Genomic DNA, 13191 nt, shown 5'->3' with positions numbered 1-13191 from the left:
ACTCAATGATATAAAAGTTGAAACCGGTTATATATAGTGTATATTCTTTATTATAATAGTGTTATGGTTTTGAAATTATCATAATTTTATTTTTATGTGTTATAATTTATTCAATTACTTTTTGTTTCTAAATAATAACAACTCCTAAAGTAATTTTATTCTTCCAATATTAATTAAAATAATTTGTATGAATTTCAATTATCAAAGGGAGATATTACTTGTTTTTTAATAAAAAGAGGGATAGATTTGTAAATAACCGACCTTATTATATTTGTTATATTTAGCATTTGGTTTCCCGGTCTGTGTTATTTTTAGTTGTTATATTTAGCATTTGGTTTCCCGGTCTGTGTTATTTTTAGTTTGAAATTTTCTTGTTTCATGGATAATTATTAATGTATTTATTGGTATTGTGTACATTTTGTGTCATTTCTAATGTCTTTAACAGTTGTTTTATCTATGTAGAAGGATTACAAAACAAGGAAGTAAAAGAGTTATTTAAACAGAAAATAAATGTGGTCTAAATTCAACCACATTATATTTTACTTCCTGTATGTTATATTAGGCCAAACTTATTCTACATTTTGTCTCTCGGTGTAGTGTTTAAAGTTTTTAAGTGGAAACTATTTTTAAATAAAGACATATGTTTTCTTCATTTTAAATCATCTTTAATTAAATCATCTTTAGTTAAATCAGAGGTTTTTATTGGGTTTAAAACCTGTGGATTTTAAATTGGCCGGCATTGGTCGGTTCGGACCAAGGGTTAAAAGGTCAAATGGGGTTAGATTGACTTCGCACAAACAATTACTTTACTACTGACGGGAACCAGACTAGCCTCAGTATATTATGCAAACAACAAAGATGAATAACTATATACAGACGTTACCGTCTCGGGGATTTTCATCCCCTATAAACATCGGTTTGAAAACGTGACATTTAATTTAGATATTTTTATCCCAGTCTGGAAACAGAATTATGTATATCTATCTGTGAGTTATTCTGTCTGTCCGTATGTCTGTCTGTCCGTAACATTTCATGTTGTAACCGTTAGTATTTCTAATGCGGCCAAAATGTTCACTTTTTCGAGACAATCTGCAGATTCTGACCCAGTATTGGATGCCTAGACGTTGATATCGCATTTTCGCATGGTTATACGCCTCTTAGATCAAGTCTAGTAGATGCTGACTAATATGAAATTAGGCGCTACCTATCTGACGGGAAAACCTAGTCATACGGATTTTTTTTCTGCATAAATTGTTCTTTCTGATATTTTCAGTTTTGACAGTAAGTCTGATGGTTTTGCTCTTGTTATAAAAATAACAAAGGAAAATGTTTTGAAATGTTTTGTTTAAATGAACGTAGATCTAATCATTTCTTCCAATGTGTCAAGACCAGACAGACAATGGAAAATAGTGTTCATGAGTTAAAGATAATAGTGATATTTGGGTGCACAGAATCTAGTCCCAAAATGCACCCTTACAGGTACTGATGATAAACCCGGACAGAAAACGAGTTTGTTTTTTTTTTACCTGTAACATTTTTTTTATTTCTGCAAATTGTTATCAATGGTTGGCATCAAAATAATGCTTAACATTTGCTGAAAACTTTACATAATTCAAAATTATATTTAGTAAGCAAACTCACACAAAGTGAGGGCATGAAAGAGGTATGTAAAACTGGGACTGTACGAACGTTGATAAATTCGACCACTTTGTCATTTACAAAATTTTCCTCATAGTATTATATATGCTGCAATAGTCATTCTGGATCAAATAATGAAAAGCGACCCAATGTCAGGCATTTATGTGTTGACAGCGAGCATGCGCAAGCACGGAATTATGGGTAAATACAACAACAACGAAAACGGTGAAGGTATAGAACATATTCCCAAGTTGAACGGTATATAGGTTTACTTTGACATATACACGTACACATTATCTATAGACGGAAAAACCTTCGGTTTTCCCGTATTAGTTAATATGATTTGTAATGTCGCAATTTGGTTGCTGAGGTAATATGTTTTATATTCAAGATTGCAGCTGCAACATCTTAAAGTTGAGATTTTTATTTTATTTCATCATATTTTGTTGCTAATATAAATTTATAATAGACAACACATTGGTACATATACACATTACAATAAACACACATATGACGAAGCTGCTTAAGGTGAAAAGCAGCGATACAGACGGTCCTCCCCGTAAGGTTCACGTGCAGTTTGCTACATTAGCATTCAATACTGATGTCTATACGGAAAAGTTTGAAAACGAATAATGAAAACAGAAGCTGAATCAGCAGAAAACAATACAACAGCCATATGTCGTAATTATCGGGAACTGCGAGTTGTGTGCAACACAAACAACTTTACTTTTTGGATTAATATATTCTTTTGTGCTGTAATAGTAATGTTTTTCATTTGAGCCATGCCATGAGAAAAACAACATAGTGGCTTTGCGACCAGCATGGATCCAGACCAGCCTGCGCATCCGCGCAGTCTGGTTAGGATCTATGCTGTTCGCTTTCAAAGCCTAATGGAATTAGAGAAACTAATAGCGAACAGCATGGATCCTGACCAGACTGCGCGGATGCGCAGGCTGGTCTGGATCCATGCTGGTCGCAAAGCCACTATGTTGGTTTTCTCATGGCACGGCTCATTTATTTAAAAAAAAGAATTGAATTTAGAATACTCGGAAAAATATATTTGTATTTCTTTCCACTAGTACTCAGTGTTAGCAAATGACGTTTTCTATCACGTTGATATATATCGAAAACAAAACTCAAGATGCTATTATAAATATAGCTTTTATAAACTTTCATCACATACATTGTACTATGAAAAAAATATCAATTTATCGTTCAAAGAAAATATAAAATCGTCGTCGCAATTGCTTTTTTCCCTTTTCAGTTTTAGTTATACTAGTGCATTTCAAGTGAAACGGCGATTTTTCGGCACTGATTTGTGAATGAATATCAGATTTGGCACTTTACATGTATTTACGAAATCACAGGATCATCCAGTACAGAACTGGAGCTGATGCAGTGGTCCAGTGGTAACACTGTCCGACTTCGAAACCAGGGTCCTGAGTTCGAGCCCCCGCTCCTGCAAATAAAAATTATTAACAATAGGATATTAAGAGTCTCGTGTATGGGTGCTTTACACCTGGCCCGCAAAAGAGCAAAGGAAGCTTCTGGAATTGGAGCGTCTTCTATATCTTGCACTATCGTCCCATTCATATTTCTAACAGTCTTCAGGAGGAGTCGCCCATATCGGTTACCTGTGGCGGCTATAAATAGGCTTTCATGCAAAGAAATGGTATAGATCGAACCATTGAGGCAAGTTAGATGGTATCCTAGGCGCAGGAGATTAGTGTTTTGAAGTCAGTGATCTGCCCTACGTGACCACGGAGGCCTCAAATGATAGAACAAAATAATCAAAACTTCAACACGTTTCTTATAGCTTTATTTTACCTTACATCATTCTAGCTAAATTTACAGTTACAACGACATAAAGTGTATTGCAACAAATAAAACAAAAACAAAAGTGCCAAAAAAAAAAAAAAAACAACAACAAAAAAACCACAACATTTGTTGGCTAAAAAATCGTCGATATAAATATATAAAGTTTTAATGCGATAGAGAAATTCACAATTGTTTGTCATTTAATGGAAAATTTATATTATAGCTTTTTAATAGTCTTAAATGTTAAAACAACATTTTTAAATGTATTTCCTACTAAGTTTTATCTAAAACATAGAGGTCAAGATACTATAACATGTAAATTCTGCTGATAAGCTTATCTAAAATGTTTTACAGTCCGAGTTCATGCAGACGTTTTCAACGTAACTATGTATAAAACTGAGTTTCTTTCAGGTAATTAATGTATTCTTTCAGCTAATTAAAAACGTACATCTTCGTTTTCTTTCATGTGTCGCACAAGATTTTAGACACTTTTTAATGGTTCGTAAGAATTAGTGTAATGTATGTTCTTTGATACCTGGACGATGCAATCGCTGAACTATTTTGTCACATTCTTAAAACATTACACGGGCTTTCTTCAGTTTAGTAAAATATTTATGTGCATTATGAAAGTTGGGCCACAGATTTATATCTTTGTCATTATTTTACGTAACTTTGAAAAGTAAAATATTTTTTCCTGAAGCATTGAACTGCAGCTTTTACAATAAATGTACTTATTAATTTGAAACAAAATACGGTATTAACAATTCAAAAATCAATAGCGTAAAGAGTATGTTACCTAACAAAATAAAATGTTCCATCGTTTGATATAATAGTATGTGATTGTGTAAACGTAAAAATTTATTTTAGGTATTTTATCCCTATCACGTAGCAAAATGGATGCGGGAATGCTGATTATCTATCTCTCCCTTCTTCTTTCCGTCCGACTGTCTCTGACTGTAATCGATCAGAATTTTAATTGTTATTTTTCATATTTAGATCTGAGATTTCTTTGTGGTAACATGCAAAGAGTTAGATTTCGTAAAGTGTCATGTCCGCTCCTCCATGTTTTATATTCCTAACTTAATGTTGATATAACTTGACCGAGAAGCTCATCCCAGTGTGTCTATGTGCCCATGCGCGGAAGAAATATTTTCTCTTGTGACAATACTGTTTTATAACATACAGTAATACTGCAACATTGTATTTTTTGCAGTTATCCTAGGCTTGCTTCTGAACGTCACAGATGTATGTAAGTAATGTATGTTACTTGCGTAGTTGACAAAACTTGATAAAACTATATATAATCTTTTCTATAAACTTTTGTCTTTCTTTTAAGTTGTTACATTAATTCTAATGAGATTTTTAGAGACCACCCAGACATTGGGCGGGTACATATCACTATACAACAGACCTTTTTGTTCGTTTAACACCATTTAACATCTAACAGAATAGAATATACGAATATGATGAAATGAGATTGATCACCTTTAAGATTGGAAGTTACATGTATGTAATTTTACAGCGGCCTTGCAATGTTTCAACTGCTCAAACATCAGCGATCCAAGCGCCTGCAACACTACAATCATGTGTAACTCTGACGAAGTAAGTTACCATGTAATAGGTGAAACAGGAATAAACCGTAAGCTTATTTAGTCTTACAAAAATTATTCTGACAAAAATTTAGGAAAAAAATATCACGTTGCAGCACGGGTACTTAAAACATTTGTTTTAAATGATAATTCAAATATACCAAGTTATTACTGAGGGTGGTGGGAACGCAAAAACTGTACTGTCTTTTATCCAGTTGCATCCACGTGACGCAAGAAAAATAAGCCAAACTTGCAGATTAACTTTTGAACATGTATCCAGCAAATATCTGTAGCAAAAATTTAGTGGTTCCGACTAAGGTGCCGAACAAAAAATTCTGTAAGAAGTGTATCTAAAGTTGATTATATTTCAGGCTTGTTACCAGGACTCAGTTATCTCAGGACAGTCTAAAACAATCACTCTCGGTTGTATACATATTAAGGTAAGCCTAAATGATTAATACGTTCGTTCGTAGATGCTTTATCCTAAACTTGTATATTCATGTTATGGATGAAATTTTGCCATTTTCATGCCGCACGGCTTATACAACCTGAACACTGTCTAAAACTAAATGAGGAATAAGTTAAATTTTCCCTTTTTGTACAATTTATCAGCAATGCGGTGTGACAACAAGCGGTCCTGGAACTCTGATTGGTCGAGATGTCAGCAGACGACAAAACAATCAGTGTCACGAATGTTGTTCTACAGACCGTTGCAACGAACTCCTATGCGCCCGTCGAAATCGTACGCACAAAATTTTCATATACTCAATAAATTTGACATATTGTCGATTTGCAGATATACCTGTTTTTCGTCTTTTAACATATTCACAGATTAACATCTTAAGAAAATCATGGCAGACCCGTTTTGGTCAGGCTAAACCCTTTCCGCGGAAAGAGGCTTTTTCCGGTATCTTTATATTTCCATAGGGCCGCTGGCACGAAAACTCGATATATCAGCTATGTCGAGTTGGTGCACTGTCATGTCAGCGGGACAAAGACACGACAACACGACATTGAATGGCACCAACCAGACATATCCTTAATTGTCATCATCACAGCTCGGTAAATAAATTCTTCGATTTGGCGACCTCTGAATTTTGAGTTTTCTCATAGAATTCGTCGTGTTGTCTTTAAACCACCGAACACCTACCATCTTAATAGTAATTGTATAGTTTTCGCAAAGTCCTGACATAAAAACAATCAGCTACCGTAAAACATAGTTGTAACTTCATCATGATATTGAACACATTTTCAACTTGAGTAAGCTAGCTACGTCATTAAAAACGTAAGAAGTACATGTATTTGCGCATTTGTAAAGAAATATGTTGTCAGAAGCTAGTGAGATACGTATACGTGAACTCCGTGCTAAATTCAGTCTCAAGTCGGAGCAGAAAATGTATACTCCCTATAACATACTACACACAATATCATATTTCAGCGGCTGATTGCATCGATGATGAAACAATAGACTGCTCACGGATGAATTCAGTGTTTGGAATCTGCAAGGACATTAGTCATGCAAAAGCGTTGTGCCCTCATTTCTGCGGATTGTGTGATGTTGGTAAGAGTACCTGAAATTAAATCATCTGTAAGCTAAATAAATGGTACAAATGTCATACCACTTTAACAAAAACCTCATTAAATAAGAAATGAATTCAAATAACTTATCAAACCATTGACATTGAATACGTCTCGCAAAAGCTTCTCAACGCTTTTTCGGTTCACGTAGAGAGGTAAGTAAATTAAATTCTGTACCTGATTCTATCTGATTTCTTCACTGCCGACATTCAAACCATTTTACGTTGTATTACTCTTTTCCATGTCACTTGTCGGCAGCTTCGATTTCTCTATACTATATACCGCACTATACTTTACTGTTGTGATAACACCTGCCAAAATGACCATGTGTCCACGAACATATTAAAGCAATGATAAAATTTGTTTTTACTTAAGGATTTGGCTGCCAAATTTACGAGTCATAATTCAATTTTGCCAAAAGGTATATAGTTACTTTTTTACCTATTTCTTGTCCACTATATGTTCACAGCTCAAAAAAGTATAACAGAACAATCTGCCAGGTTTTCCATAGAGCCATACAGGACAAAATGTCACGCTCCGGCAGCCGTTTTTTATATTTCCTGCTAACAGTTTCAACTCCCCCAAGCGGCCACATAGAGATAATCACTCAAGGAATGTTTCTGTGAAATTATTTTGAAATCATGTGCTCTTTCTACGGTTATGAATAATTTCAACCTTGTTGTTGAAGCGTTACCAAAGGAACATTTGTATTACATTAAATATAAAACCACACCATCAGTTTCTTGCAAGGTCCACTATATATATTGTATATATTGTATAAGAGAGTCACAAAGAAACATTAAAGCATTTAAATTCCGGCCAGCTTTTGTTCCAAGAAGATGTTTGAATTCCCCACTATATACTGGGTTACAATACCATTCTGCCAGACATGTTTCTTATTTTCACGAACTGGAATAATTTGAAAACATTAAGTAGAGGGACATCGACGGAAGATTTCCTTAAAATTGTTTAATTTTTCAAATTATTAATTTGGTCTAGCAGTTCAGGAGAAGATGTCGTTAGAAGATTTTATAGCATTCCAGCAACAAAGTGATCAAAATGGCTGATATTTGCAGTAACAAGTGTGTTATCAAAACGTGATTATAACTGTTACAATAAACACAGAACGAGTCAAGACATTCTGAAAAAAATGATAAACACGTTCAAATGCGTTTTACATTCATCCACTATTAGTACAAACAAACAGCTATCTGAAAAGAGGGACATAGCGAGAGAAAGCATAGCCTCCCCGCCCCTCCCCCTTTCTGAACACACAGAGCAAAATCCATTAGATACAGACCTGTCCGGCTAACTTAACCTTGTCTGGTTTTTTAACGTGCCCGGTGTGTAGCACTAGTATATGCGAATCCGTCTTTCCTTAGTTAGGTGGAAGACATCCAAGAGCATCTCAGAAATTCCCAGTGCATGGACCGGGATTAGAACCCCGAACATCTGGATTAACAGTCTAGTGTGTTACAGCTAGACCACCCGGCCACTTAATAATGCTATAATAATACCATGGTTGTTTATAACTTTCACCAGTGGACGGTGTTTGGACGGAATGGACACCATGGTCTACATGTGACGTCACTTGTGAAACAGGAACCCAGTCAAGGGCAAGGACGTGTACAAACCCAGCAACAGCTCATGGTGGTTTAGACTGTATTGGCGACAAGGCACAAACTAAACAATGTCACAAGCAGCTTTGTCCTGGTAAATCTCTCTAGATATTTAGATACACTCATTGTTCTTGATAAGTAATCGTAAGAATCCCGTCAATAAAAGCCTTGTAACAACATTTATTTTATAACCAGCTGTCAAAAAATGATAAAATTTAAAAGGGAGCATTTATGAAAAAATAAAACTAGTGCAAACTAATGTCGTACAAAAATACGGATGACACAGAAATTGATTTTAATTGGTTTGTATAGGCTTAAGAGGCAGAAAAGTGTATATTTTAGAGACCGTGTCATGTGGCAAAACTAAGTTGAGTGTATGCATCCAAATGATTGTCGTCTATTACACATTTCCAAAGCGTCATTGTGAGTTATCGCGGGTAATTAAAATATATTTAATCACAATTTATTGTGATTCCATCATATTTTGAAGTAATAAAATCTACTTTGTTTTTAAAGTTAAAATGACATTTTAAAAGATGCCAAAATTTGGGTGTCTGGCCCCTGTGAGCTTGACCTTTGATTGAGTCATCCCAAAATCAAGAGGAGTCATCTACTTGGCATGCCCAATCATCTTACAAAGTTTAAATATTCAGGATCAAGCGGTTCTCAACTTATTGATCGGAAACGGTTTTATATGTTCAGGCCTCTGTGACCTTGACCTTTAATAGAGTAATCCAAAAACAATATGGGTCGTCTACTCTACAAGTCCTACCTCGCTATGAAGTTTGAAGGTTCTAGCTTAAATGGTTCTCTAGTTATTGATCCGAAATGAAGTGTGACGGACGGACGGATGGACTAGGCAAAAACAATAAATATACAATAAAATAAGTTGTTGATTACATCTTTATATTCAGTCCTGATGATCCTTGTATATATTTTATTTCTTCCTTTTCAGTGTTTTATTTTTTCATTTGAGAACTAAACATTATCAATGAAATAAACCAGACTACTTTTAATGTAATCTGATCATTATCAGTGCACGGAGGGTGGAGCGCCTGGAAAGCATGGGGAACCTGTTCGGTGACATGTGGTATCGGCATACAAAGACGACAACGCACGTGTACAAACCCAGCACCCCAGCGGTTTGGCGACCACTGTTTCGGTTTGAGCTTGGATGACCGGCTGTGCATGTCTATAGCATGTTCAAGTTAGTATTATGTTTCAATAGGACGCGTAAACTGGTTAAAGTCGGATAAACTATTTGACTGTTCCGGGGTTTGAACTACATAAGGTTATTTCATCTTTCACTCTTTCTTTTTAACGTTTTATCGAAATCAGAAATGAATTGAGATTTAACTCTTCCACTATCTTACTGAATGCACGGTTAAGTATCGTTGTAACCTTTTCCTACATTATAAAGCACTGACATGCTCATAAAAGTAATTGCAGGTGCTTTGTTTGTTATTTGCTTGAAAATTTCTAGATGGCGGATGGACAGCCTGGAGATCCTGGGGAAGTTGTAGTATCACCTGTGGAGGAGGTTTCCGTTCACGGTCTAGAACCTGTACAAATCCGATAACCTCTCTTAGCGGCAAACACTGTAAAGGCGATACAATACAAGTAGGAGCATGTAGCAACACCGTTTGCAAAGGTATTTAGATATACAGTCCAATAATAATGGTTAAAACTTCAATTTAACTATTTGATCAACAGCCTTAAAAGTCATTTTTGTCAAACATTTTTGGAGTAAAAAACGTTGTACCGTTATGAGCATTTTGACACATTTCAATGGGTTTCAACATTATCTTAGTATAAACGGTAAAGTTATTACAACAGAATGGATGATATGTTTACATGACTCTGCTATCTAGTTTTCTTGTACATTCTGAAGGACCTAATGTTGCATTCCGAAGTAAGGACTCCCGCATTCCGGGCAAACTATCGTATTCAAGACAGCCACACTGAACGAAGGCAGCGGCTACGATAAGACCACAGGGATATTTACAGCACCAGTAGCAGGAACATATTTGTTCTCAATACAGCTGTGTGTTAAATTAGGACATGATGTTGATTACGCTATAGTTGTAGACGGCGTGAATGTAAAAGTAGGTCATTTTGCTGACGAAACCTGGCAACTGTGCTACACAGCAGACACTGTCGCCATTTTACGTTCCGGAAGCCGTGTTTGGGTGAAATGTATTTATGACACGTGTTATCTAGCTAACGCTACTAAAGGTACTTATTATTCTAACACATTTTCTGGTGTGTTGATTCACACATAAAATCCAATTGTTTTTTCAATAGATAGGTACAATACAATGTATTTTTTGTATTCCATTGTTGCTTTTAATACAGGTGTCATGTTAAAAAGGAGTGATTTCATTACTTTCCTGAAATACGTTTTGTATTCAGTATTCATCTGGCATACCTTTCATGTTTATTTTTCTGTAAAGGCATTTATCCGATTAGCTATAGTGAAATACAATACATCTTTTTTAAAAGTGATAGAAATTTACATCGCCGGCGTATGAAGACTATCGCTATAAGTCGCATGGGTTTTTTAGACGACTGTCGTAGAGAAATGTAGCGACAGTAATTTAAAATATTTTCAGTTTTTGTGAACATTCAAAATTGAAAAAAGAAAGAAAGTAAAAATTGCTTTTATTTAAACTGATAAAATTGTACATAGATAAATTCTTGCTTTGATGTTTCAATATTATTACTAATTATAGTTTGGTAAGTCACACTTGACTGAGCTATTGATATCGAAAGCTGTTGTCATTACAAGCTGGCCAGTAAAACTCCGTGACCTTAGAAATAAACTCTGACGTTAAAACTATTCTTTCCTAATTGAAACGACTCTCTCACTGAACGCATTCATGGATTACATATTACTAAACCCGAGGATGGTAGACTGATTTTTTTTCGGCGACGCCGTCTAAATTCGTTTTCGTTACCTATGCCACGTGACTTCAGTTTGCAAATCAAACTGCTTGTTAACGCATTATAGATAATTTATCAAAATGGAAGATTTATGCAACACTCTGCCTGATTGGACGAGAGTGTCAATTTCTTTCACTCTGTTGATTGTGCTACGCTGAGTGAAATGTAGCAGAGCGTTTATCCTAAACGACGCTGTTCACAGTTTTAAAGCTAACTTTGGCTCAGTATATTTAGCAAGAATATTGATATATCTCAAAATGATAAGAAAGTTTAATAAATATGATAAAAACCTGTTCAAATACCAACATATATCAGATTAAAGAAAGAGCTGAATACGGTCTGCGTATCACATGAATAAGGGTGTGATAAGAGTCTTTTATGTAGAGAAGTGCTTTTTAAAAGATTTTCCTTGTTACAGTTGTCGTCTGTATATGAAAAGATTTCTTGCTTTTGTGACTTATTCAGATTGCATATTAAAATGAGTACTTGTTTGCTTTGATATATTTGTTATAAATTATTTAACTGATTTATTACATATGAATATTTTTCTTTAGTATGGTATGCAAATATTGAACTCAGTTGAAATCTGTTTCATTATATATATGCTATATAATGACTGAATCTCATTACACTGAAATGAAGGTACGCTGCATACAGTTTATCTATGTGATATGACTACGGTCAAACTTTGCTTATGAAACAGAAATATTGAAATAATTCCAATTGTATGTTTTGCTTGACCTTCACTTTTTTATAGGTGTGACGTCATTGTCCAAAGATTCATGAATAGCGAATATGCATTTGTTAAAGCGGGATCAGTTGGCCTATTTTAGAAATAAATAAAAATAATAAATAAAAAAAATCCTTTAATTGATTTTTTCTCATGTATTCTAATCAAACTTGATTTGTAGCATCTTTATTAGGCCCGCAGCCAACTTTGTTCAGCTGGGACATTTGATCCCTTTTAGGGGCTGCTAGAGCTAAAACTAGAAATGCCTTTGACTTCATCTCAGTGTTGTAATATTTTCTGGTTCTTCGGGATCATTGATTTCAATTCATTTAGATTTGAAGATTGAATACCGCTTAAGCCGGTGCTAGTGGGCGTGGGCAGTGTTGCATTTTCCATTACTGCTCATGAACAGACTCAATCAAACCGAGTCTGCAATTTTGACTGTTTGCCTTGTTTTCGGTGCTTCCGAGGGATCTACTTTCCAGATTTTATTTATACAGCGTCTCATGAACAGCTTGGTGGATCTTTGTCATACTTGGTCTGGAGCATCATTATAAGGTCCTCTTCCAAATTTATTTATATAGGAACTTGGGCCCTATTAGGGACCACTATAGCTAAAAGTAGATACGCCTTTCTTCGCATTAACCACTAAAATGTAATGGATTTTTATCAAACTCGATGTGTAACAATATCGTAAGGTCTCCTGCTATTTTGTTACAAATGGGGATAGGGACCAATTTAGCTAAAAATATAAACACGTTTAATGACCTCTTCTCATGAACCGCGTCATGAATCTTCATCAAACTACTGCTGTAATCATTCGTCTAAGGATAAACGAAACAAAATTGCAACCCTACGAAACCTTTGCGAAAAATTAAAAGAGAACCATTTAAATTGTTAAAGTGCGCTGTTTAGTTTTGCAATTTGAAAAATGTTAGATGAAAGATGAATGTTAGATGAAAAATTCATAAACTTCTTTCCTTATTACAATTCGCCGACTATCATTTTAAAAGATATTTCTTGTTATTTCCTCCATTCTTGAAGAACATAACATATATACCAACAGATAGACATATATCAGCAAATTTACATGTAAACAACTAAATATTATCGTTATCTTCAAAAGCATGGTTAATATGTGAAAACAAACCCCATTGCGACCCTCTAATTATGTGCAACAAAGTCACGCATCGAATCATAACGGATTGACCGGGTCAATGTCTTATTGCCGTAATTACTCAACTGAAAGTGGTAACAGATTTAATTTGTTGTTGGA

At 34.9% G+C, this 13191-nt stretch overlaps 1 protein-coding gene across 1 annotated transcript; it reads left to right on the top strand.

Moving 5' to 3' along the window:
- Window positions 1–3797: 3797 nt before the first annotated feature.
- LOC123532478 (thrombospondin-1-like) lies at window positions 3798–12124 on the top strand. Its single transcript, XM_045313928.2, has 10 exons — window positions 3798–3867; window positions 4670–4705; window positions 4979–5058; window positions 5417–5485; window positions 5658–5787; window positions 6484–6606; window positions 8166–8336; window positions 9279–9449; window positions 9726–9893; window positions 10134–12124. Exons 1-10 carry the CDS (start codon window positions 3843–3845, stop codon window positions 10205–10207), a joined length of 1047 nt encoding a protein of 348 aa, XP_045169863.2. The 5' UTR covers window positions 3798–3842; the 3' UTR covers window positions 10208–12124.
- Window positions 12125–13191: the final 1067 nt, after the last annotated feature.

Source organism: Mercenaria mercenaria, unplaced genomic scaffold (genome assembly GCF_021730395.1).
Source record: "Mercenaria mercenaria strain notata unplaced genomic scaffold, MADL_Memer_1 contig_1468, whole genome shotgun sequence".
Taxonomy (NCBI): domain Eukaryota; kingdom Metazoa; phylum Mollusca; class Bivalvia; order Venerida; family Veneridae; genus Mercenaria; species Mercenaria mercenaria.
This window is presented reverse-complemented; position numbering and strand designations above follow the sequence as displayed.

Coding starts and splice junctions, on each gene's coding strand:
- LOC123532478 (XM_045313928.2), top strand. CDS start 3,843: ATGTATAAAACTGAGTTTCTTTCAG. Junction 5,788..6,483: donor CCTATGCGCCCGTCGAAATC/GTACGCACAAAA, acceptor ATCATATTTCAG/CGGCTGATTGCATCGATGAT. Junction 6,607..8,165: donor CTGCGGATTGTGTGATGTTG/GTAAGAGTACCT, acceptor AACTTTCACCAG/TGGACGGTGTTTGGACGGAA.